This window comes from Neovison vison, chromosome 10, assembly GCF_020171115.1.
Source record: "Neovison vison isolate M4711 chromosome 10, ASM_NN_V1, whole genome shotgun sequence".
Lineage (NCBI taxonomy): Eukaryota > Metazoa > Chordata > Mammalia > Carnivora > Mustelidae > Neogale > Neogale vison.
Genome location: NC_058100.1, coordinates 31,701,589 through 31,728,639, shown reverse-complemented (window position 1 = coordinate 31,728,639; position 27,051 = coordinate 31,701,589). Strand labels below are relative to the sequence as shown.

Below are 27,051 nucleotides of genomic sequence, written 5' to 3'. Positions count from 1 at the left end.
TGGGCACAAAGCCGTTAGGAAAAAAGGCACCACAGCTTGGTTTGAGGACCTCTACGCAGTGGTCACGCATCCCCCCAAGCCGGCCCCAGAGCCCGGTGCAGCAGAGGCTGTGGTGGTTTTGAAAGAGGCATCAGGAACCCAGAAGCTACAAAGTCTAAGTGCTGCTCCTCACAGAACGTTCTCCCTCCACTGCCAGCCGACGAGGATCCGTGTGCGACTCTGCTAATGGAGACGGTGGTTTCCCTCGCAGGCCCTTCTGCACACTGTGGTACTCGAGATCCAAGACCCTAACAGCAGCCCAAGAACCAAGATGCGTGAGGCATTACCAGGCAGACAAGCCAAGCAGTGGGACAATGAGCGTGTCCCCAGTAGGACCCTGCGCATCTCCATGGCCCAGAGTCTCTACGAGTCGGGGAGAGATGTCTGCCCAGCTGGAGCGGGACTTGGGCTTTGCACAGGATCTAGCCAGTATGTTGGATCCTCCAATGGGAAAGTCATTACCTCATGGGATGATCTCCGCCCCCTTCCTAGGCTAGACCAGTCACGCGTGCTAACAAACCTGGGTGGCCCACTGAGTGACAGGAAGCATCTGGAAGCACCTGGCCTAGGTATGCTGGGCTGAGGTGTTTGGTGACAAGGCTGACTCACCTGGAAAGGGGAGGGCTGGTGGAGCCACACAGACCACACAAAGGTCCCACAAGGGAAGACACCTTCACAGACCAGGGGGACACCTTCACACACCAGGCTTGGCTCAAAGAATTGTATTAACTATTTCGGTTTTATTTTTAAGATTTATGTATTGATTTGAGAGAGAGAGTGCAGGGGAAGGGGCAGAGGGAAAAGGGGAGAACCCCCAGCAAACCCCATGCTGAACACAGCTGAAAGCAGGGCTCCGTGTCACAACTCTGAGATCACGACCTGAGCGGAAACCAAGAGCCAGACGCTCAATCGACGTCCACATGCCTCATTCGGGAGGGGTTTAAGTTTCTCTAAAATTCATCGCGACAGGCCTGAATCCCTGGCGTGGCATCAGTGTTGTTCAGGAGCTGGGTGAGGAGGGCAGCTGAGCAAGGAGCCGGTACAAAAGCTCCAAAGTTTGTCTAGGACGTCAGAGGCTCCGTCATTCATTAAAATGACTTCAGCAACCAAGGGTTGCTCTCCCAGGCAGAAATGAGCCTGCACTATCTGGAGAAACCACCAGAAAGCACACAGCTCTGGCTGCACTGGGGACACCGCGCAAGGAGAGGCCCTCGGGGCAGAACCAGCTGTCGTGTCCCGTGTTTCACAACCATCGCGGGTTCCTGGCCAATGACGTGCAACCACCCCAGACTCGGCTGAGGCTTACGCTGTCGCTGTGCAGAGGACCCAATCCCCTGAGCAAGATGAATGGAAAAAGCAGAAGGTGATCGGCTTCTCTCTGCTCTGACCTGGGCCACGTTTCCTGTCCAGTCCTGGCCGTGGGGAGGGGGGCAGAAAGGGCAAGAGGAGAGACCAGTCCGTGGACCTCACTGAGCTTGCTGAGCTGCGGGCGCATGAACAACAGCTTCAGTGACCAGGGCAGGGCCCTTGCCAGGCCTCCTGGGTAGCTGGAGGCTACCATTGCCTGAAGTTCTAACAGACAAGAAACGGCTGCTTTTGCAAACTTACCAAAATAGCATCTTGCAGAGATGGCGAGGGGTCCCTCGCCTGGGGAAAGAGCCAGGGACTCAGTGGCGTGCTGTGTGGACACCCAGACTACGGCTGGGTGTGCAGTCGGCGTGCGTGGGCTCCCCACAGGCTTCAAGCAGAACCCTCTCCCACGCCTTCAGGGACGCCCAAGGGACGACTCTGTCCGCAGGCTTGTAACGGTCTGGGAGAGCCAGGCATCACGCAGGTCTGAAGCTTCCTCCGAGCGGTACCCGCACAGCCCGCAGCGGTACAAAAGGGAAAAGGCAAACCGAGAAACACTGACTTTGCGCACCGGCTCCGGGCCTGCTGTAGCACCGGCCCTCGCTGCGGCGGAGGCTGAACTCCCGCCTGGAATGAGGCTCCTGCAGCACTTACGGCTCCGTTTCTCTGTGCCAGGCAAGTCGGCTCCAAACCTGGCTCTGCAGCTGACCTCCAGGGCACTTGTCGGCACGCGGATTCCTGGACTCGGACCCTAAAGATTCTTATCCAGGAGGGATGGAGCGTGCCCAGAGCTGTGCTCCAACAGGCGCTCCTGGTCACGTGGCACAGGGGATCCATGGAGCGGTATTTGGAAGGAATGGCTCGAGCCCACGCTGTCTCCACGGCATCCATCGCTGGGATGGGCTGTGGCTCAGACAGGGGGCCTGGGGGATCACCCAGCACGTTCTGGGCTCCCCACACTGACCTACTAGCGTGTGCCTGACACGCATCTCCGAGCTCTGCCTCCCCACGGGCCCCACAGCTGTCATTCTAGCACATAGGCACGGCACACCAACTGCACTCCGTTTATTGGGCACCTACTCGGGACAAGGCACAGTTCCAGGTGCCGCGGGGTACAAAGACAGAAGGCTAGCCCTCGCCCTCAAGGGTTCACAGTCTAGTGGGGGAGAGACAGGCTCACAGGCAAACAAAAACGCGGCCGGGTGGGGCGAGCTCCAGAACAGAGGCAGGACCCGTGGGAAGGCAGGCAGCCGGGCAAGGTCGCGTGTGCCGAAGCACACTGGGTGTTTGACCGGGCCCTCTGGCCAGTCCTCGGGGGATGGGCAGGATTGACACAGACTGGGCTGACCAGAGAAGGACGTCTCAGGCACGGGGAAGGCAGAGGGCTGGGAGGGTCCACTGACGTGTTGGCCGCTCCCGGGATGACAAAGGGACCTGAAGCTGGGAGCGCGGGCTGAGGCCAGGAAGTGGGGGTGTCCTCCTGGTCGGGTAGGACTTCGTTCTGTGCGCAACGGTGAGCCACGGAAGGTTTCTGAGCAAGGGAAGGACAGGACCTCACTTTCTGAACCCCAGGCGCATTGCTGCAACGCGTGATGGCCTCTCTTCTCCGGAACATCACTCCGGGGCTTGGTGTCACCCTTTCTTGGTGTCCAAGCAGAAACCCCGGGGCTGCAGAGACTTCCCAGGGCTGCCCAAAGCCAGGAAGGTGCGGTGCAGGTAGACATGGAGTTTGCTGAAGAGCTTCGCACCACCTCCATGGAACAGCAAGCAGGAAGTGAGGCCTTCTAGAATCATCTGAAAGTAAGCAGCAGGGCCAAGGAAGGTGCCCTGTGAACCCCAGTTACCTAAGCATGTCACCGACGGGCTGCCGAAAAAACAGATGTGGGACAAGAAACCAGAGAGCATCTCCAAACTAAACCACATCCCAGAACCCCTCCACCCTGCACTCACTGGGTGGGGAGACCTGGCTGTCTAACTCACCTGACGCAGAGGTGGGCCTTCTAAATGCTCTGTACAGACAGGGCTCTCTGCTGACCCCTCCCCAGGATCCGGCCTACCCATCCAGCGAGGAGGGAGAATGGCGCCCCCCACTCCCTGGGCCACCCCAGCCCGAGAAGGGATGTGAGGCCACCGCTGTCCAGGTGGACACGGCAATGCTGGTCAGCGAGGGCTCCCCCAGAACCTCGGCACCCGCTGAAGTAGGTGCCTGGGCGGAGAGGGGCGAAGTCACAGCTGGGCTCCCCAGAAGAAAGGTCCCCGGGGAGCTGGCGTGCACGTCTGGGCCAGGCCCGGCAGGACCCCCGCCGCCATTGCTGATGGTCCACAGGCACGGGTAGGGGCTGCAGAGACAGACACAGAACGCTGAGGACGCTGCCCGCAGGCCCAGCCAGCTGCCCGGCACGCACACTGCACCAGGAGGCCCAGATCTAGGAAGACGGCGCCTCCCCACGGCTTTCTGGCTCTGACACAGCACAGCCCTGTTTCTGCGGAGCAGCGGAGGCCAGCGGTGACCCGCCGCAGAAGGAGCACGGAATTAGGTGCCCTGACCTGATTTCCTCCGCCCTGCCACCGGCACGTTTGATTTTGAACACAGCGTTTCACTCGGGGAGCCCCGCCCTGCAGCCTGCGGCTGGAGAGCCAAAGGGGGGCGGACATGGAAGGCCAGGCCTGAGAGGGGGACCTCAGACTGGCAAGAGGGCTGACGGCTAGCGGCCAGCACACACGGGCGGCAGAAGACCCGGGTCGGCCTCCCCGCCCTACGGCTTACGGCGTCCGCGGCCTCACCTTCAGGACTCAGGGTCGCGCTCACGCACAGGGTGCAGAGGCCGGCGTGCACTGGAGGACGAGGGGAGCGGGCGATGCCCGGCCCACGGCACCCAGGAAGGGCGGCGCTTGTAACGGACGCTCGGCTGCACCCCACGGCTCTGCTCCCGGCAGAAAGGCTGGGAGCTAGACCCCCGCCTCGGACCGCTCCCATTTGCAAGCCCTGGTCACAAACCTGGCTGTGCTGGGGAATCACTAGGCAAGTTCTGAAATAACACCGGCACTGGGGCCTGCCGCCGCCCACCCTGACGCGACCATCTGGCCTGTGGCCCGGGGATCGGGGCTTTTTAAAGCTTTCCAGCGGATCGTAATTTTTGCTCCCGAACACAGACGAAAACGCCCGCTGCTGCAGCAGGTGGGGTAAACACCCACGCCCGTGGCCTTCCATCGTCCCTACGTCCCGACATTTCGAGTCCTGCCTCTTCTGATACAGCCCGGCCGGAGAAGAGCTCGGTACACGCTGACCGTCCTGGGCACGTTTGCTATTCTCTAGCAAAATCCTTACGGAGCCGGTCATCAGTTAAACACGCTACTGAGGGAACAAGAGGGAGAAATGCCCCCTGTGCTCTGCGCCCCAGCCCAGACACTACAGACCTCACGGGGCCAGAGGAAACCCACAGAAGGCCAGGCTCTGGGGCTGTCTGTCTGTCTGGGTGTTAGCCAGCTCGGCTGGCTGGGATTTGAGGCCTGATCTCCAGAAGAGACGTTTCCACAACGTCGCTCAGGGTGGGCCCCTTCCTGATGCCTCCCGCCCGGTGGGAAAGCCGGGCTCGTTACACACGCAGTGCGCGACCTTCCGGACGCTTTTAAGGCCTCCGAGCTCTAGTTCCTCCAGTGGTAAAACAGGACTGGAACGCCAGCCTTGCGGATGTCTTGGATACGGTAAATGACTTCCGTGAAGTATGGAGGACAGAACTCGCCACAGGGCTCCTGAACATCTTCAAGGGCTCACTGTCTCCCCTCCTACCGCAACCCAAATCCACGCTTCTTCCTTAGATAACCCACTCGAGCGCTGTCCAATAGATACAAAACGTGACCACAACTGCAAGACTAAATTGTCTAGTAGCTACATATTTCAAAGAAATTAAAAAAGAAGGAAGACAAGGAAGGAGGGAGGGAGGAAAGAAAAAGAAAGATGAGGCTCATAGTTACATTTTACGGAACCAAAAATATTTAAAATATTGTCATTTCAACATGGTTTTGAGGTAAAAAGAGAAAAAGAAAGAGTTGAGCTTTTTATGCTCTGTTTTCTGCTACATCTTCAAGCTAGTGTGTGCGTGTTTCCAGCACACACACCCCCCGGGTCCCGCTCCGTATCCAGGGCTCAGTGGCCACCCGCAGCCGGCGGCAGCTGGGGGGACAGCACAGCTGGACCCATGCACCAAGGCAGCATCAGCATCAAAACCACCAAGGCTGGGACGCCTGGGTGGCTCAGTTGGTTGGACGACTGCCTTCTGCTCAGGGCGTGATCCTGGAGTCCCGGGATCGAGTCCCGCATCAGGCTCCCAGCTCCATGGGGAGTCTGCTTTGCTCTCTGACCTTCTCCTCGCTCATGCTCTCTCTCACTGTCTCTCTCTCAAATAAATAAAATCTTTAAAAAAAAAAAAAAAAACCACCAAGGCTAAGCGCACAACACCCACAGCTTGTCAAAGGGCAGAATCGCAGGCTCCAACCCAGACCTGTCTCCAGACCCTGCATTTTACCAAGATCCCAGGTGATTCTAACTCTCCTCCGAGCGTGAGCAGCCGTGCTGTAGACCCAAATGCTACGATCTCCTGACGTTTGCTAGAGCGGCAAACCACACACATCCTCGGACATCTCCGAGACCCACCTTTCAAAGTGGGATCCCTTTCTGGACCTCCTCACCATCGGCGCACCTATGTTGGAAGTACAGCTGGCGCTTCTGGAGCGCGTTACCGCTCACAACGTATTTTAGTGCCTTTTCTCCTCCTGGGCTCATCATGACCCAGGGCAGACCCTATTGTTTCCGCTTTAGCGACCAGAATGCTGGAGCTCAGTGAGGCCAAGAAAACTGCCCGAAGACAGGACGTCAGTAAGGGACAGAAGCAGGACTAAAGCCCACGTCCACCAAACTCCAAGGTCCCTTTCTGTCCTCTCTCCCCTCATCTCCAGAAGTCCGAACAAAACGCAGGTCTCTGGTGTGCGGGTCACGCCGCGGCTCTGTCACCTGGGCTGCGGGCCAGACACCCTCAGCCTGTGCCCCCGGTAGGACGGGTGGTTTATGACAACACGGACAACCCAGCATCTTGATTCTCAGCATCTGCGGACACTCCTCCGTCCACCTCCCACAGTCCGTGTCTATCTGCCACCACCACGGCTCACACCAGCTCTGGCTGGTTCAGGACAAACGACTCCAGGCCATAAAGCCTTTTCCCTTTTCAAAACTGAACACCGAAGCATGCAGCGGAGCAAGCACTTCCCCACCCCCCGTCTCTGGGAGAGGAAAGTCCATCGTCTCGCTCCCGGCGCTTGCTAGTGGCTTAAGAGTCGGGACAAGGACTCCGCAGCGAAGCCACCGTCGGAAGAGCGGACCTGAGTCTCCCGCACCCGCATCCCCCCCGAGACCACCGAGGAGCAAAGCTGCCGGTGCTGGTCTTACCTAGGCCCTGGGTTGAGCGGGCCGCTGGTGTGCGGCGCGGGCAGGATGCTGGTGTGCGGCGCGGAGGACAAGGAGGTCCAGCTGTCCGCTGCGGAGAACACCTGCAGGTTGCTGCTCGAGCTCTCCATCAAGCTCACTTTGGGGAAAGGACAACAGTTGAGTGGACAGAGCGCGGAGAACAGACAAAGACGGCGGCCGAGGACGCGTCTCACGGCGACACACCGCGGTCGGTGCTACAGATGCCGGGAGTGTGGGGGCCCTTGCACAGGGACACGAGACACGGTCTCCCAGACACACCCAGGCCCACCGTAGGCCACACGGCGCTCACGTCTGAACCGTCACCGCAGCGACCTGACCTCCCCACTGTACAGAGGAGGCCTGGAGGGGAGGGACGGTCGCCGTGGGTGACCAGACCCGCCGGACGCGCACCACCACGCGCTGTCCCGTGGAAGAACGGGCACGTCAGCGTCCCCTCAACACAAGCCGAAGGGCCCGCCGGAGCCCCAGCCGGCATTTCTGAGGACCGGCCCCTTCCTCTTCTCAGCAACCCCAAGTAACGTGAAACCCCGCAAGCACGGAGTCTGCGAGCCTCCGTCCGCATGAACAGTGCAGACAGGAGGAAGAGGAGGGCGAGGAGGAAGTTTCTGGTGCCCACGCCAGGCTGGCCCAGTCACGCCTCTCAGGACGGGGCCCTTGGAACCGCTTCAGCCTCAGCCCCGCGCCCCGAACCCCCCACCCCCGCCACCTCCGTCACCTCCGTTCCAGACCCGCCCCCCAGCCACCCCGGGCCTCTCCCCGCCGTGCCTCTGCGTGCACCACTCGTCCCTGGAGTGCCCTGGGCCTCTCCTGGGTCCCCTGCTGTCCCCCTCACTCCCGCCCACTGCTACCGCTTTCCCCTTCTGCGCATCCCGCAAATCTCAGCTCCAGCCGGAGCCCCTGCGGGCGGCTCCGCGGCTCTTTCTCCCCCAGCACCGCGGCCGGTGAGCGTCACAGACGTCCTCCAACTCCACTGTGCCCGCACGTCACCCCGGCCCTGGTTAAAGTGAAGGAGAACCCAAGAGCCTACACTTGTAACAAGCTGTGGTGTTGCCACGGGTCCGAGCGCCACGGGAGAGCCCCCGCAATGGCGTGCCCCGCTCTGTCATTTACGTGTCCCGAGCTTCCTCATGCAAGAGCCCCTCCCCCCATCCCCATCCCCATCCCCCCCACCCCACCCCCCGCCAGCTGGAAGAGGGCCTGACGCCCAGCGGGTGCGCAGAAGCTGACGGAGGAGGGACCGGGGGAGACCACCGCCCACTTTCTGATGCCACGAAGCTCCATGTTACGTCTTCCCGGCAGAGGCTTTCAGGGTTGCTGGGAGCAGCAGCGAAGGGACAGGCGGCAGGCGACCGGGAGGGCCTCTGCGGACAGCTTGGGCGTCCCGAAGGATGGAACCTTGACGCTTCTCCTCCACGGCCCCTGGCGCTTCTTCCCTCCCTCTGTCGGCTAGTGTCGCTCTCCCCACAGGAGGCCAGAGTCTCTGTCAGGCTGGGTGTTTGTCTAATCCGCTCACGGACACAGCCCAGCACACAGCCAGCCCTCAGGAAATCTCTGGTGCACCCGTCACTGAATGAGAAATCAGCCCTTGGCTTCCCTTCTCCCTTCCTCCCTCCCCACATATCTAACAAGCAGGCAAGGGTCTGGGCTTCTGCAAGGCCAAGGCCGGCTCGGTGGGGGCCAGTGAGGAGGACCGCGCACCAAGGCCAGCGGCAGCTCCGCAAATAAGCAGATAAGCTGCCGATGTGCCCGAGGCCGGCCCTGCGCGCCCCCAGCCGAACCACGCGGAAGTCTGGCTGCAGAGTCGCCCCGCTCCCAGAGACCTCCCCACAGGGGCCGTCCAGGACTGGGCCCGCTCCGCCCTGGGCAGAGCCGCGGCCTACGAGTGCAGAAAGGAGCCGCGGGGAGGCGGTGAGCTGAGGACCCTGGGCCCCCCCCAGCTTGGCTTTGGAGTCGCAGCTTGAAATGCTGCGTCACCGGCGGCCTGGGAGGAGACCCCTCACACCTATCAGGGACCAGGAGATGGTCTTACGAAAAAATCATAAAACACGGAAGACGTCATGATTATATGCTCAACTGCTAGTGAGTAAAACAAGAGTTAAAATAACAATACACAAACCGCCCCGTATGTTAGACGAAAGCCATGCCACCTTCCGTACTTCTTGTTACTCCCGGCTGTTCACTGTTTCCCGCACCAGCCCCACCCCCCACCCACACCCCCGGGGGCTTCATTAGCAAAACCACGCACCTGAGGGAGAATGGTTTCTGTGCATGTGGGCCGCAGGGTAGGGAGCCTGCCGGTGCCCCCGGAGGCCGGGGTAGAGCTCACGGCCGTGGTGCGTGTGCGGCGCAGACAGAGGCAAGGGGGCCGCATACTGGTAATTGGCGTTTCCTGCTGCGCACACTGCCTCCGGGTTGGAAAAGATCCAGCCTCCCACTGGAAGAGACAAAAGGAAGGCTCGGACCGGACCGACCCTGAACTTGCTCACCAGAGGTCAGGTCTCCAGGCCCTTCACACTCTGCGCCTCTGTGGGAGCGACACTAAAGGTCTGCCCCAGGGAGACGGAGGCCACCCCGCTGTCCCTCCCCTTCCACGCAGCAGCTGCTTCGGACAAGGCCCGCAGGCTGAGGCCCGGAGAGCCGCGCAATGCTGGCACAGAGCTGCGCAGAGACCCTTCGAGTGAGTGAGTCACGGGAGTGCGGAAGTCAGGCTGCTTCTGACCCACTTGAGTTAGATTAAAAGTCAGTCTGAGACGGGGATGTCAGATGTCTGTGTCATCCCCAGCCACTAGGGGACCTTCCGGGTGCTTCACGGGAACAAGGGTCTCTCTCTGCCCAGGGGAAGGTGTCTGCAGTTCTCACTCCCAGCCACTGGCTCCCCTCACCACCCCCACCAGAGGCTTCTGGAAGCAAAACGTGGGGAGCTGGCTAGCACTAAGAATCTTGCAGAACATTCTGGAAGGTTATACAACAGTTCACAGAAATTTGTTTTTGAATGAAAAGGACAAGAAACAGAAAGAAAAGGCACCCAAACTGGAAAGAAAGAAAGAAAATGTTCTTGACGCAGATGTCCAGTGGGCAAAGCCAGGCACGGGGTCTCCCGGAACCAGGCTCCTGTACCCTTGGCACTGTGGGGACTTTCGCTGAGAGTACGGCAACACGAGAGCTCAGTAGAGGTGGGGCTCAGCACGCGGGGCCAGTACAGAAGGTTCATTTTTCCAGCTCGCTTTAAAAAGTGCTTTTCTTTCTTCCTTTTTTTTTAAGTGCTTTTCTGGGAGCTGTTCCCTTTCCACTCTGCAGTGGAGCACGCGCCAAGGCTTACGGGAAGGAGCCAGGAGAGAACCCCAGAACCCCAGAGCAGGTCGACAGCAGAGTGCCCGAGCGAGTGAACCGCTACGATTCTCATTCAAGTTTCTCCGATGCCAGGGTTAACCTTCCGCCCTGACCTCACGGGCCTGGGCCTCCGCTGCAGCTCCAGGGCCTTCCTCCCTCAGGGGGTCTCCCCCGCCATCCTGACATGGGGAGGCCGGCGCCTGGTGAGGGACCCCCAGTGTCTGCAGGGTCCCCAGCCGTGTATCACTCACCCCACCCTGTGGGCGTCCTGTCAGCCACCCAGAGTCCTCCCCACGGGCAAGGCTGGAGTCTGCCTGAAGCACTGTGGTGGGAACCAACTCGAAAACGGGCAAACACTAAAACAGGGCCAACCCAGGCCAGACCACCAAGAGTGGAAGTGGAGAGGCAGGAGAGACTCCCAGAGGGCACTTGGGACAGTCCGTAGCCCCTGGGACACGGGAAGTCCAGTCTGAGAGCTCTATCTCCCGCCCCAGCTTCGGTCCAGCCCCTCAGGAACACTGGTTCTCTCTGGGAATCCTGGAAGGGCACACGCTGGTCTTGAGTGGGAGAAGCAGCCTGTTGAGTCTTGAGAGAAGCTGTAGGACAGTACCCAAGCATCTGCGACAGGGAGGGTCTGCGTGTGGTGGGGGGTGGCTCCCAGGGTCCCCAGGGGGCCCCCCACCCGGCGTTCACCCGACTCACGGTGCGAGTAGGCCACGCGCTGGCTCTCGGACACAGCTTCAGGAGCGTCTCTGAGGTGACTCCTGGAACACAGGGAAGTGCGCCCGGGCTGTCCAGCGGAACACAAGTCCAGCGGGACATCTACCCCACGCTCCCGTTGGAAAGCAATCCCTCTCTTGAAATAAGGAAACCAGACACCTTTGGTCTCGGACGTCTCCCCACTTCACCCAGGGTGCTTTATCTAGTGTGTGATCCCCCTCAGAACACGACCCTGTTTCCCGCTGTCCCACTTAGTTGGATCTCTTCGCTTGTGGTCACTGCTTCTGCCTGACCCAACTCCGGCGCCGACAGCAGCTGGGGTTTGCGCAGGACTTCGGGGCACGCACGAATCTGGGATAGGCTAGACCCACCAATAACCCTGCCAGGAAAATACTGCTAGACCCACTCAGCAGATGGAAAAGCGGGTCTCAGAGAGGCAGCATGACCAACGCCAGGGAACAGTGGAGCCAGGACTCCACGTCAGGACGACCTGCTCTTCCTGTTCATCTCACACCTGCGATCTCCCTTGGGCTTTAGTTATCTGAAATTAAGTTAAATTAAATACTAACAGGACAAAGTCCATCAATAGAAGTCAATTAGGTAATATTGTTGTTTTTTTTTTTTTCTAGAATGGAAAAGGAAAACACGAAGCTGGGGAGTCACTAGCCTAAGTGGTAGCGTCACGTTCACCATCCCAGAGGTCTCGGAACTGGCAAGAGCAGAAACTACACTTATCTTAGCCAAAAGGCCCAGAAGAGATCCCTAGCAGTCTCTGAATGGCCTTCCCTCAGACCTGACAGATAGGAGCTCTCACTTTTATGACCCACTTATACGAATCACTCACCTCTCCTGGGCTACATGTAGTTTAAAAAAAAATTATTGCACCTGTACCACTCAGAGAGAATTGGAGGAAGGGCAGAGTGATCATTAAAACTCAAAATCACGGGGCGCCTGGGGGGCTCAGTGGGTGAAGCCGCTGCCTTCGGCTCAGGTCATGGTCTCAGGGTCCTGACATCGAGTCCCACATCGGGCTCTCTGCTCAGCAGGGAGCCTGCTTCCCTCTCTCTCTCTGTCTGCCTCTCTGCCTACTTGTGACCGCTCTGTCAAATAAATAAATAAAATCTTAAAAAAAAAAAAACACTCAAAATCACTTTTTTTTTTTTTTTACATCTGCCTATGTTACTTTCAAGAATCGGTAATAAAAGAGAGCTGAGCAAACATTGCCAGTTAGAGGTTCCCCTGGAGCCCTGCTCCCAGGCACAGATGGATAGGGCTTTGTTGAATATGGAATTAAATGTCACAAACCTATTTCTATCAATGGTAATGGAAGTTCCTTCCAAGATGAGCATAAATCTCACATTTGCAGATGTCAGCTCATGTGATTTTACTGAAATTTCTCTACTCACCTTTCCTTGGCATCCAAGAAGGCTTTGGCAAAAGGGTTGTACTTGATTTTGAGAGCTGTTATCTTCCATTTACAAAGACAAGAAGCGTTAGTGAAAGTGGAACATACACGAACAAGCGGAACCCTTTACCTTCACCTGGGAACTTCTGTGACATCAGAAGAACCCCTCTCTCTTGCTCCCCCTCTCCACATGTCTTTGCTCAGTTCTGCACGAAATGACTCGTGCACGGTCTCTGACAGCCCTGTGCTGTAGCCCGTGGTGAAAATGGGAAACACAGCGGGATATGAGCAAAAAAAGGGCAAAGCATTAGAAATGTGCAAAGCCTGAAGTGCTAACTCTAGCATTCCTTCTTTGTTTATTCAGCTTTTTTTTTAATATATTGATCATGCCCCTCACATCAGCTACTCTTCTAAGGAGTCACCAGGAACACGGTCAGTCACGCAGGTTTGAGTCCATGTCTCCCGGAGAACACGGTCCAGCCTCACTCCCTGAGTCTCCGTGATCACTTCCTCGGTGATCCGGGTTACAGAAACACACTGTACCGCTCCCAGCCGCTGGCGCTCCATCCCACGGCCTTTGCCGGCTTCCCTCTTCGGAGCCAGCGGCCACCACGTACAACGTCTATTAGCTCACGGCCTCTCCCCGTGGGCTGTACGGACCTGAGGACAGCACCCACACCTGTGATGCCCACCGCGGGGTTCCCAGCAGGCAGTCCTAGTCAACACACCTTTGCTCAATAAAAAATCACTGAAAAGAATGTATTTCAGCAAGGGCCTGGTCGAAAGAAGAAAAGTTAAATAAAAGCACCACTCTTTCCGACCCGGGAACAGGGAAAAAATCGGAAGAGGGAGGCGAGCCATAGGGTCTGATGCACCTGTCCCCGTCTTTCTCCTGGTCTAACCCTGGAGAGGTCAAGGTGCACGGTGAGAAGAGCCCTGACCCACAGGCCCCCGGGGGTGCATCAGCCTCGACTCAGCAGCGAGAGAGGCTCTAGGTGTGGGTTTTCTTGGCTTGACTCCCACGGGGCATAATCAAGGCTGAAACAGGCCATCGGGCAGCGAGGACACGGTCTCCAGCACCCCCGACATACACAAACATGCACTCTCCAGAGCTGCAAAAGACACCCCCCCCAAAGACCCAGACTCCCTCCAAGGGAGAGAAGCAGGAGAGGGTGGGCCACCTGGAACACAGCGTGTCTTCGTCTGCGAAGACGGCACCTGCTGAAATGATCAAATATTGAACCTTGTTCCCACCCGCCGGCTACAGCGGCTCAGCAAGAGGCCAGACTACGTAAAGGAAAGAAATGACATCTTCTCTGCCCATCTGGGATCCGAGTTCAATCAACAGCTCAGTTTAACCTGTAGGCTCTCTAAGTAGTTTCCAAGCCCAGGTGCTCATCAGAATCCTTTGGGGAGAATTTAGAGACTCTAGACGCAGGTACCAGCCCTGGGGACTCAGACTGGGTGGGCTGGGAAGGAGCCCAAATTCTTTAAAAGCCTCCAAAAAAGAAATGCAGATGAAGGCAGCAACAAGACACCTTCTGGGTCTATTTTGGTATGGGGGGGGCGTTTTGTTTTCTTCACCAACAGGTTATCAAAGCTGCTGGGAACAGTGCGGGCCCCCAGAGGCATAGCTCTCTGCCGGGCAGTGTGGGGGTACCCAAACCCACGCTCTCCCTGGAGCAATGCCATTGCTAGGAGTTCACCCACGCAAGCCAGCGGCAGTGGATGGGGGGGCGGGGCCGACCCTGCAGCGTTATCTCCAACAGCCGATGAGACGACTGTGCACGGCCGAATGCCCAGCAGTGGGCAGCTGACGGCCCGAAGCACGGATGTCCTCCGCGGGCAGGTCAGAAAAAGAGAGACGCCTGGAAAAAAAGAGAAGTCTGCAGACTAACATGTAGGACAGGAGCCGATGCATGCGGGAAGCCCCATTCTTCCGTCTGTTTAGAGACGGGCATACCGGGCGGAAAGCACGCTCGAAGCCTCGCGTGTCGTGTCCTCGGGGACGGTTGGAGAGGCAGGAGAGAACGGTCAGCTCTCCTTTTTCTTTTTCGTGCTATTTATTTAATACACGGGCGTTTCTCTAACAAACAGGTATTTTTCTAAAACTTGAGTCAGAAAGAATCCGACCCACCCCGCGCTGCTGCGTCCGGACGCGCCGGCCCAGGACGCTCTCCAGTGAGCCGAGGGCCCGGTCGTGGCGCCCCGGCCAGCGGCAGACGCCGGGGCTGGCTCCTCGCCTCGAAGGGCCCGGACTCCCCGCGCGGGGCGGCCGAGGGCACACGGGGCCCGGACCACGGATCCCCGGGCGTCTGGCGCTTCCGCGCGGCGCAGGCCGCACCTTCCAGGGCCCGCAGGGGAAGCGCAGGCCGCGGGCAGACAGGCAAGAGCGGGTGGAAGGGGCGACCCGCCGTTGAAGCGCGTCTCTGGGGGACCTCGGAGACCTGCAAAGCCGCCGTCCGGCCCGCGCCGTGCCCCCCGCCCGCCCCGCGCCCGCGCACCTCCTCGTTCTGGTAGGCCGTCACGGCGATGAACTGGGTCTCGGGGAAGGAGCAGTTCGCCACCATCCGATGCGCGCCCCCGACCCGCACGATGTGCACCTGCGGCACGTACTTGTGCAGGGAATTCAGCGTGATCTGCGGGGGCGGGAGAAGCAGAGGACGGAGGCCCGCGGACGCTGCGGCCCGGCCCGGCCCCCACGGCCACCGCGCCCCGGGCCGCCTGACCAGGGCCGGCCAGAAAGCTGTCCTAAAGGTCGGCCCTCCGCCCGGCCCCTGCTCCTTTCACTCCCTCCCTGTTCTCCGAACAACGAACGTGGGCTTCGTCGGTGAAGACATCCTGGTCTTCACAGGAGGGGCCTGACGTCTCCCAAGCCGCCACCTGCAGAGCGCGCACCGGCCACCGCCGCCCACGGCGTGCGCTCGCGGGGACCCCCGAGCCCGAGTGCGGGTCTCACGGCGCGAGGCGGGGGGGGGGGGGGGCGGGCGGCAGGAGCTGGGCGCGGGTCAGGAAAGCCCCGGAACCTCCCGCTCGCTGCGGGGAGCGAGGCGCATCTCCTGCTGACGCGTGAGCCCCGGGGTCCCGCAGGCCAAGCCGGGGAGTCAGAGGAGGCGCGAGGCCCCGGGACCCAGCGGCTCCCAACACAAACAGCGGGGGGCCGGCCAGCCTCTCCCCCAGCCACGGGGCCGCCCATCCCCTCAACCGTCCACGTTTTCTAACATAAATCACAGCTTTGCAAGGTACATTCACAGTCTTCCCAGAGAAAACAAAAGAGGGACAAAAGCCCCGAATTCTTATTTACTCTAATTGGAAACCTTAAATAAAACCTTCCTTATTTAAGGTCTGTTTGTTTTTCTGAAAACCCAAAGCCGCTGGGATATTCTACTGACAATTATCATAATGCCCCGCTGGAAGCCGCAATTATTTCATTTAGGAGCAGCTTTTTATTAAGGTTTTTGTCTACTGCCAACATGCCACTTACACCAAAGAGAGGAGAGAACAACAGAGCCGGGACCCACAGACATCTCCTCGCGGGGCTGGGTAAAAAGGCAGCACACAGGCCAGCGCTGCGGCAGGGCCGATGATTAAGGAAACCGCGCACTCCCGCGCGCTCTTACCATCAGGAAGTCCATTAAAAACTGAGAGCAGCCAATTAAGACCTGTTTATTCCCGATCACATTTGGGCTCCAGGGAGTAATTGGCTTCCGTGGGAGAAGAGGCCGGTGAGGACCCCTCTAATTGCCTAAATGCACCCTTGATATTTCTTGATTGGCGCTGTGGGGCGGCCGCATGTCCGGGTGACCGGGTCGTACCTGCCCGCCTCCGCTGAGCCTGTTGGTGAGCTTGACTTTGCTGAAGGAGATGGGAGCTTTCATCCAGTGGGCCCCGAAGTTGGGGGAGTCTGGGTGGATGTAGACGCAGCTGTGGCTGGAGACCTCCGGCTTGCCCGCGGGCATCCACTCCCCGTTGACATACTTCCAGCGGTGACTGTCCGTGGGGACAAAGTCCAGCAGGAGGGAGTACATGGCATTGGGGTCCAGCCCCGTGACACTGATCTTGAGGACAGGGAACATCCGTCTAAAAGGAAAGGCAGAAATGAGTCACAGGAGGGATGTCAATGTATGCGGGACACCTTGCCCTCACCCAGCCGTCCCTCCACGCTCGGGAGACCTGCCCTGGAGTGCCCCCGGGGCGCAGAGAATGCCCCAGGCCTGCAGCCCCAATTCCAACAGGGGCCTCTTCTTACAAATGCATGTCATGTTGGGGGTTTTACTTTAAACCACTGTGTTCTGTTTTAACGTCCGAAAGCCACTGATCTCATCATTTGACAGAGGAGGCTGAAGCCCAAAGTCTGTCATCAGATGCCACATTCTCACAGAGACCTTTCTTCAAAGACATCTCCGGGCGCACACCAGTCTCCACACTAACGCCACAAACCAGTCCTTCCCCCACAAGGAACCCCAGTGTGGAACAACAGTAATAGCATGAACAGGGAGCAGGCGGTTTCACGGTTAAGGAGGTGAGGGAGCACTGGGCTTTACGGTTAGACCAATTCCTTCCCTGCATGACTTCTCAGAGCCTTTAATATACTCATGCACTCTACAAACCTCTGCAAAGGTAGGGTCTGTGCACACACTGAACTGGTATGACTGTGGAGCCATCCTTTCACTGAGGGTTTTGTGGGAATTTGAGCTCAAGACGCACCGACCTGGACCCCTTGGTCCTTCTGCCGTGCTCTAGAACAGCACCAGCAAGTTTGGTCTCACACATTTGCAGAGGCCCCTCAGTGGGTGTCTCATTCCCTCTGATTTGCTTTTCCCTCGACAAATGTACTAAATTGCTCCAAATTATCATTAAAAGACCTGGTTTCTAGACATTCCCCCCTACCCAAATGCCCGAGACACTGGCTTATTTGTCAATACCTCTTAACATCTGAATCCCCATACTGAGAAGCTAACAGTCCCGAGTCTAGACACTTGCTGCCAAAGCGACCCCTGAACCAGCAGCACTGGTCCCTGACCAGCTGGAAGGTCATTTGAAATGCAGAACCTCAGACCTCACGCTAGACCTGCTCGATCAGAAGCTGTGCTTTTCCAAAGTCCCCAGGCCAGTCACAGGAACATTAACGCATAAGATGTGAGGGTGTAGAGCATCTTTAGCTTTTGAGAAAAAAACTCGGCAGATATGTGAGGGAGTGAGGGCAGGGCTGGCTCACGGTCATTTGCAAGGAGACCCTGGCCTTGGGGCGCCTGGGTGGCTCACTCTGTTGGGTGTCTGCCTTCGGCTTGGGTCATGATCCCAGGGTCCCACATTGGGCTCCTTGCTCAGCAGGGGGGTTTGTTCTCCCTCTGACCCTCCCCCTGGCTCTTTACTTCTCTTGCTCTCTCTCAAAAAACGAATCAATAACATCTTTAAAAAAAAAAAAAAAAAAAGGAGCCCCTGGCCTTGGGATTATGCATGGGAATGCTGACGGCTTGCTCCCTCCCTCCCTCAGCTCCCCAGAGTCGCTTCTCTCCTCCCCCAGTCTTGGCTCAAGGAGAGAAAATCTAAATAGGAGGTTGGACGAGTGCGAGTGTGTGAACTACCAGCGACTCCGGAGGGAAACCTGCATCTCGAGTCCAGGTCCTGCCTGATGCTGCGCGACTCACCTCCTCCCTCCTGTCCCTTCACGACATGACGGTGACTTTCCTGTAGAGGAAAATGATGGTCCTCCCCCCGGGGGCTACCTGTGGCATCGAAATTCGTCCCCTTGCATATTCTTTTGCTTTTTCTTCAACAGAAGGAGTTCATCTATTCTTTTCTTGTCGTATTTGACGAAACTACTCCCTTCCACAACATAGTTTAACATTTTCAATTATTTTAATAATATTGGCCAAGTATAGAAAGAAGAAGCCCCCTGAAAAGCACAGATGCCGTTTGCCAAGAATCACCAAAGCAGACATCAGACATGACCCCACGGGCCACACTGGTCACCCTCACGGACGGGAGCCTGGCTCGTTTCTGTGAGGCACATGGAGAGACGGTCTGATTTCCAGTCTATGGCTTTTTCTGAAATGGTGAAATTGTTTGGTCCGGTGTGGTTTGGTTTAAAGAAAACAAAAGAATGAAATGTGTAATCGTAATTTCACATATGAAGTTAAAAAGTACTGTAAGTTTTCTTGATAAGGATATGCAGTACATGTAAAAGTAAAAAAGAAGAAAAGAAAAGAAAAAAGAAAGAAAGCTCATATAACGTATCTTCGTCATACACTGAACTGGCAGAGTAAGGACACAGCCCCTCAAGCATGTGGCATGGCCGCTATCTTCAGGGCATGAAATGTTAAGAAGTTTCTTACAATTCTGCCTTAAGACTGAAGAGATGATTTGGAGCACCTGAGCGGCTCAGTCGCTTAAACGTCTGCCTTCAGCTCTGGTCATGATCCCAGGCTCCTGGGATCGAGTCCTGTGTCCAGCTCCTTGCTCGGTGGGAAGCCTGCTGCCCTTCCTCTCTGTCTCTGCCTCTCTGCCTACTTCTGATCTCTGTCTGTCAAATAAATAAATAAAATCTTTAAAAAGTAATAATAATAAACTGGGGCACCTGGGTGGCTCAGTGGGTTAAAGCCTCTATCTTTGGTTCAGGTCATGATCCCAGGGTCCTGGGATCTAGCCCCGCATCGGGCTCTCTGCTCAGCAGGGAGCCTACTTCCTCCTCTCTCTGTGCCTGCCTCTCTGCCTACTTGTGATCTGTCTGTCAAATAAATAAATAAAATCTTTTTTTAAAAAAAATATTTTTAAAAAAAGTAATAATAATAAATAAATGTAGAAGATAATTTTAAATTGCAAGACTGTTATGAAGGAACAACAGTGGGTGGTGTCACAGAGGGGAATTAAGAGTGAGAAACTGCTCTAGATGGATCTTAGCAGGTCCAGGGGACAGTAAGCTAAGACCAAGTAAGGAGAAGAAATGAATCCTACAGATGCCAGAAATGACTTCTATAAAAGTAACTGCACACGAAAAGAACAGCAAGTACATGGTCCTGGGGTCCAGATAAGCCTGGACCATTGAGGACTACCGAGGAAAGAGAAGATTAGGGTGACTAAGGCAAAATGAGGGGGGAAACCTTATTTTCATTTGTGCTCTCTCTCCTTGCTGTGTCATGCTTGGTCTCTCAAAGAATGTAGCATGACCTTTAATTCCAGAATACGGGAATGTGTCATGGCTTTTCTCCTGTCGTGCTATGTTCAGGAGCCACACCTGATATTCTCCAGAACCTGTGACCGCACGAAAAGATTCTCAACATTGTCAGCCATCAGAGACATGCAAACCGGAAAGTGCAGTGAGGAATCACTTCCCATTCACGAGGACGTCTGTGATTAAAAAGTGGGCAGTAACAAGTGTTGCCCAGGCTGCAGAGAAACTAGGAGCCTGAACCCAGCTGGTGGGGATGCGGAACGGTGGGACCACTCTGGAGAACAGTCCAGTAGCTCCTCAGCCGGTTACAGACAGAGCTGCCATATGACCCCGCAATTCCACACCTACACACGCATGCGAGAGACATGAAAACACACAAAATCTTGTACACAAATGTTCACAACAGTGTTATTCGTAAGAGCAAAGAAAGTGGACACAGCCCACGTGCCCATCCACTGAAGAATGGGTGAACAAAACAGGGCCCATGTACACAAGTGAGTATGATTTGGCAATAAAAATGCTACAGCACGGCTGAACCGTGAAGACATGACGCTCAGGGAAAGGGGCAGTCCCAAGGGACCACGTATTGCATGATTCCACTCATACGAACTGCCCAAGTCGGCAAATCCAGAGACTGTAAGAGATTAGTGGGTGCCAGGGCCGAGCAGGACGGGGGGACTTGGGGGTGATGGCTAGAGATGCAGGATTTCTTTTGTGGATAATGAAAGTGTTGAAAACATTATTTGTGAGCATGTATGTATAACCCTGTGAATATAGCAAAAATCACCGAACTGTACACGCTTTCAGTGGGTGAGTTGTACGGCACATGAATGGTCCCAATAAAACTCCTTTTGAAAGTAAAGAAAAAAAGATAAAGAAACCATAGTCCTGGATTTTAGAAGGACACATCTGAAAAGTTACAGAACGGAGCCGGCTGGGTAGCTAAGTCGGTTAAGTGTCTGACTCTTGGTCTCCGCTCAGGCCTTGATCTCAGGGTTGTGAGTGCAAACCCCGCACTGGGCTCCGTGCTGGGTGTGGAGTCTACTTAAAGGGGGTAAAAACTTTGTGAAAAGTTACATAATGGTTTATTGCTTTATTCTCTTTAGTACTTGTCTACCAAGAATTTTATGATTATTTCTGTTTTGTTACACAGCTACACCTGTGGTGAGCACAGCAAAATGCATAAACTTGTCAAACCACTATGTTGAACACTTGAAAATCAGACAACACCATATCTATCTACTCAAATAAAAAAACTTATCTTAAAAATACTTTTGTTCTTTTATCGCCACACGAATGAACTAAGATGCTATGAATTTTTTAACCTCCATTATCCCAGTGAGGAACAAGGAGGTCCGTCACATTGCCGCGAGTCTGGTAACCGGGACGGGAGCTCATCCCAAGTCTAGGCCTAGTCCAGACCCTGAGCCTCGTGTCCACGCCACCCCCACGTCACAAGGAGCAGGAGCACTGTCCAGGGGAGTCCGTGCCCTCACATGCGGGCAGCACACGCCCGGCTTTGTCCTCCAGGGTGAACTGCACCTCTAACCCAGCCAGCTTTTCCTCTTTCCTTTCCAAGGGATGGCTAACCACAGAGAAGCCCCAGCGCCTCTGGGGAGCTGAGAAACATGTACACCGGCCCCTAACTCGGGAGAGGGGGGGAAGGAGAGAGAAGGGGGGAGGAGAGGGAGCTAGCGCCAGGACCAGGAAAGCAGGTGCGGATGGAGGAACAAGCACTCCGCAGGTGGCTGGGTTCTGCTCCCGGCCACGGCGCCAGGAGGCCCGTCTCTGGCCTCTGCTTTCCTTGCAGGCGATCTCAAGAGCCAGGACTACTGACGGAGGCTATGAGGAGTGAGGTCTGCAGGAAGGAGGCAGCTTTTGCAGGTGAGGGGAGCAGAGATGGTTGAAGGTAAAACTCACTCGCTCCCGTAAGCACCTTCCTTTGTCCCCTCCCAGAATTGCAAGAGGCCGAAACAGCGGGTCGGAGGCAGGTTACGCAGACACAGACGACCCTCAGGGATCGTGCCCGTAAACCTGGGGGAAGTGTCTGGGGCTACAGGGCACAGAAATGTATTTGCCGGATGCACAAGTTCCGTTTTCTCCCCTCTCTCTGTCCCCGCATCAGCTCGCTGCCCTGAATCACTGGCAAATCCGACTTAGGATTCCCAGCGCATATTTTTGGATAACAAACGGACGTCTCAGTTACATCCGAGATGCTTCCAACTTCTGAAAACCTGCTGGAGGCAAATCCGATCAGAACTGAGTCGAAATTATTCAACTGCTTGGAAATACCTGGGAAACAGAGCATCTTCCGCTAACATGAAGATGTTTTAGTAAAGAAAACAAGAGGTGCAAGAGATTTCACAGATTTGCCTCAGAGCCTCAAATTAGTTTCTTTCCTTCAACCTACAATCGAAGTGCAAGTTCGACGGGAAAGAAAGGGAAGATTCACTGCCAGACGCACTACGGAGGGTGCGAAGGGAGGTTGTCGCAAATGCTGCTGCTGCATCTGAAACACAAGCGTGGACAACAAACTTATGTTTAAAAAGAGGGAAGGCGGGAGTGCCTGGGTGGCTCAGTGGATTAAGCTGCTGCCTTCGGCTCGGGTCATGATCTCAGGGTCCTGGGATCGAGTCCCGCATCGGGCTCTCTGCTCGGCGGGGAGCCTGCTTCCCTTCCTCTCTCTCTCTCTGCCTGCCTCTCTGTCTACTTGTGATCTCTCTCTGTCAAATAAAAGATCTTAAAAAAAAAAAAAAAAAGAGGGAAGGCGGGGGCGCCTGGGCGGCTCAGTGGGTTAAAGCCTCTGCCTTCGGCTCGGGTCATGGTCCCAGGGTTCTTGGATCGAGCCCCGCATCAGGCTCTCTGTTCGCCGGGGAGCTTGCTTCCTCCTCTCTCTCTCTGCCTGCCTTCTGCCTACTTGTGATCTCTGTCTGTCAAATAAATAAATAAAATATTTTTAAAAATAAAAAAATAAAAAGAGGGAAGGGAAAAGCAGGGAAAGAAAAGGAGGGAGGGGGGAGCCGGGAGAGATGGAGGGGGACAAAGGTCGTCGGGATCCCAGCTTCTGGGCATAATGCGCAGGAGAACCCTCTTTCCCACCTCTGACCTGTCAGAGGCAAGCCTCCCACTGGCACGCACTGAAGGGTGTCCTTCTGAAACCCAGACTGAACTCTTCCGTCAGGCCATGCTATGTTATTTCAAAACTTTCTCTTCTTTTAATTTTATTTAAAATCGGCTAATTCACATATCGTGCATTCCTAGTTCCGGAGGCGGAATCTGGGGACTCATCAGTTGCGTGGAACCCCCAGTGCTCCTCACTTCCCATGTCCTCCTTAACGCCCCTCAGCCAGTTACCCGTCCCCTACACCTTCCCTCCAGCAGCCCTCAGTTTGTTTTCCAGAACTCAAGCTCTTATATCGGACAGGAACTACCTGATGACCCCCGCTGATGCTTCTAGAAATCCAGAGTCTGCCCACGGGGGCCGGCAGGCTATGTGAAGGAAAGGGGCGGGAGCCGGGTGTTAAGCTTCTCTGCAGAGAAGGGCTGTGAGGGCAGGTGCCCTGGGCTCAGGAGTTGGTGTGAAAGGCAGGGGTGAAGCATCTGGAGGAGACGGGTTGGGTCTGCAAGCAGAGGACAGTGGGTACAAAGGAGACATACAAGAATAGACCCATGAGAGAAGAGGGACGGGAAACAAGAGCTTTCTGTTTCGAGAACAGTAAGAAGTTGCTAACAATTTAAATCTGTGAAAATAAGAGACTGAGAGTAATTTCAGGCTAACCTCATTCATTATCAACACATCCATTTCTTAGACGGGCATCTCCCTTCTTTTATCTGAAGTGTAAAGGGAACTGTCTGTTTCCTGGCAAAACCTTGACCCTAAGGGGTTCAGAGACCATAATGGACCCTAAGAGAAGATTCAGTTCAGTTGCTTCCACGCTCAGCAGCAACCACGTTGACTGCAATGAGACGTTTCTACAAAGACTATTTTTCACATATTTAATATCAAAGGACATTAAACGGGAAGAATTTTACATTTTAAATAAGCAGAAAAAATGACGTAGGTGAACACGGGCAAGAGAAAGCTCTTCCTAAATTGTGAAAGAACATCCCAGTGTGCCCTATCATTAACCTGGATCTTAAAGGCTTCAGAAACTGTATTTCTTCCCACTGGACTAGACGGACTGTATTTTTACTCGGTGATGGTGCTTATTCTGCTCTCACAGGCAGCGCCTGGACAGCCGCATGGAGAGTGTGAGGCTGGACGTGAGCACAAACACTATCCACTAAGCACAAGGGATGAACCACAGTCGCTCCCACCGACTACTGGACAGAACTTGTACAACTGCAGCGTCATTCAGCGCGAAAGGAAAGAAAGTAAATCCAACTAGAAACGTGGGGCTGATTCTTTGATATTAAAAACACATTTTGGGGGCGTCTGGGTGGCTCAGTGGGTTAAGCCGCTGCCTTCGGCTCAGGTCATGATCTCAGGGTCCTGGGATCGAGTCCCGCATCGGGCTCTCTGCTCGGCAGGGAGCCTGCTTCCTCCTCTCTCTCTGCCTGCCTCTCTGCCTGCTTGTGATTTCTCTTTCTCTGTCAAATAAATAAATAAAATCTTTTAAAAAAAAAACATATTTTCGGGGCACCTCTGTGGCTCAGATGGTTAAGCCTCTGCCTTTGGCTCAGGCCATGATCTCGGGGTCCTGGTATCGAGCCCCGCATTGGGCTCCCTGCTCGGTGGGGAGCCTGCTTCCTCCCTCTCTCTACTGTTCCCCCTGCTTGTGCTCTCTCGCTCTCTCTGCCAAATAAATAAATAAAATCTTTTTAAAAAGGTATTTTCTATTTCTTTCTACCCAAAGTAATGCATAAATACAGATCAAGGGCAGGCACTGAGATCTTTACAACTGCAGATACCAAAAGTAACAAATCCGATACATGAAGCAATCAGGGGACCCGTTTAGAGTCAGAAAACAGAAATAGCAAGCTCGTTTGGTTGGTATTCCGAGCAGGTTTAATATCCTTTCTACTAGGAGTGACCACACTGTATTGAAATGCCCTTATCTCTGGCACACCTTCCCCTCGCAGAGCACTTCAATGCCGTGCAAAAGCGCTCGAGTTCACAATTCTCCCAGAGAGGCAAGGGATGGTTCATTTCTACCGTGTGGATTTTATCTTAAAATGGGAAACCAAGGCATCGGGAAAGGAAGCATTCTGCACAAGGTCAAAAGCTCGCCAGAAATCCCGCCGGCCTCAACTTTTCTCTCCAAGCGGAATTTCTCCTGAGGGCCACCGCCGAGCCCTGCGGAAACAAGCCACACTGAGGCGCCTTCTGACCTTTGTACTTCCTGACCTTGCGAGCCAAAGGGCCTGGGAGCGGCCGCTGAACGCCGGGGCCAGTCTGGCCAAGCCGCGGGCAGAGAGACGGTCTTGCCGAGCATGTGCACTTCCTCTCCAGAGGGAGCGCTCCCACCGCGACCTCGACAGCCACTTAGCAGGGCTGGATCTCACAGAATCCAAGAAAGGCCGGCAGAGACCGGTTGCTGCTCAGCTCTAATTTGCCGCACTAGAAAAAAGAAGGTGTCCTCCCTCTTCTCAGGGAGCGCATCACGGCCTCGGCAGGTATTGTCCTTGCCAGGCTCTCACGCCGTCACACACACACAATGTCCCACCAACACACACCAGGAAGCCGAGGGAGCCATGGGCAGCGAGATGACGTCTGCCCTTTGGTTCCCCTTCTTCAGCTGGTCCCGAATTTCTGGCAAGTTTGCCGTGCTTACGAGGAAACACTCAGCTTCCAAATAAAGTCGACTTTCACCTTATCGGAACCGAGCTGGAGCTCAGGTCTGCTCCAGGACAGGCAGCGAGTCAGAAAATAACAGTAATTTCGGGCTAATCTCCCTAACCCGGGGGGCATGGCCCCCGTGCGCTGCCTTCCCGCAGTCTCTCCGGTGAACACGCACGCAAGCTGGCTTCACCCCTGCGCCTCTGCTGATCTCGGGAAATTGATCGAGTTGGCTGGGGAAAGCCGAGTGAGCCTGTCCTTCTGAGCTCTGCCAGCAGCCCGCGCTGCCTCTGAGCAAAGACGGGCAGCCTCTCCGGTCGCCGGGGGCTCGCCGGCCTCGCCGAGCCCTCCCAGCCCAAGCGGGCCGGCGGAGAAACTCACCTGCCGTTCTTGGTCACGATCATCTCGTTAGTGACTTCCTTGAATCTCTGCCAGAGAGGGGCATCCTCCAGGACGACCTGAAGCTGCTTCTCTGTAGGGTCGCCTTTCTCCCTCCCGGCCTGTAGCTCACTTTCCACCACGTTGAGGAGGCGAGACACGGAGCGGTCGCTGCTCTTCTGGCTGCCCGGCTCGCTCATGGCCACAGGCCCCTCTCAAACTTGGCTGAGAAGCGTCACCTCTCTGTCCTGCCACCACCTCCTTCCTCCCCTCACTTGCCGGCTTTTCAAACCCAGCTGGGCAGTGTCTGGGGAGCTGGAGAGAAGATGCCGGGCCCTTGCCTAAGCCCCTAGCATGACACCCCTTAAAGTCTCCAAATTATACCACCAACCTGTTAAGCTCCAGTGGGGAGGGGAGGGAGGGAGAGGTAGGAAGAAAAAGCCCTCTCTTAATTACTCATCGGATCAGGTGGGAGACAGCCCCGCTCTCCCATTGGCCGCCAGGCACAGAATAGACATTTAAGAAGAGTACTCCATCCAAATTATCAGGCTTTTATCTTGTTGTACCTGAAGAGGTCTAATCACTGTTTTGAGGACCATTTTCCCATTAATTAAAATTGTTCCAGGCCCAGACTGCAACAATCAGGCAAATCATGTTTGTGTATAAATCGTGGCATGTGGCACCTATAGGAAAAGAAGTCCTGGTGAGGACCGGCAAACTTGATGCCAAAGCGGCTTTCTGGACGCAGTCGAGAACCCAAATCCCGCCGCTGTCTAGCAGCCCCGGAGAGAAGAGCGTGCGCCGTGCCAGGAACAGGACAGCTGCGCCCGGGAGTGAAGGAAGGGGCTCTGTGCACCCCCACCCAAGGATCAAGATCCAGAGAAAAGGAAAGTGGACCTAAGGTCTCCTCCTCCCCGGGCACCCCCCACTGCTCCTCTCCCCGCTGAGGGATCCTATCCCATGCACACGCACCCCTGCTCATCCCAAAGGCCCACAGCGTCTCCGGCAAATGGGACTCTGAAGCTTGTCCTTCCTCCCTAGAACCCAAAGCCCCAATTTGCCTTTTTCTAGCCCTCGCCAGAGAGGAAAAAAACTCATTTAGCATCATATTACTCTTTCTCTACGGAGGCATTCTTCCCTCAGCGACTGAAAATAAGCTGCTGACATTACAGTGCTGAGCAACTTTGATCCAGAAGGATCAGGAGGATCCAGAAGGGCCCTCTGGCTTTCCTGGTAGACAGTCCATGACCTACCTGGCATTCCAGGATGGATTCCCACATTCCCAGGTAATACACTACCAGTAGAGAATGCTTCTCTTACCCGTAACTCAGAGGAAAACCTGGGGAGGTGCAGGAAAGGACAGGGGTCGCACGCTCTACCTTCCCAACCCAGAG

At 55.7% G+C, this 27,051-nt stretch overlaps 1 protein-coding gene across 1 annotated transcript; it reads right to left on the bottom strand.

The window, feature by feature from the left end:
• Positions 1–3,442: 3,442 nt before the first annotated feature.
• TBX19 (T-box transcription factor 19) lies at positions 3,443–25,857 on the bottom strand. The gene is made up of 8 exons (XM_044266270.1): positions 25,661–25,857; positions 16,142–16,406; positions 14,831–14,965; positions 12,328–12,389; positions 10,904–10,965; positions 9,117–9,305; positions 6,833–6,968; positions 3,443–3,728 (listed from the first exon to the last, which is right to left on the bottom strand). Exons 1-8 carry the CDS (start codon positions 25,855–25,857, stop codon positions 3,443–3,445), a joined length of 1,332 nt encoding a protein of 443 aa, XP_044122205.1.
• Between the last annotated feature and the right edge of the window lie 1,194 nt (positions 25,858–27,051).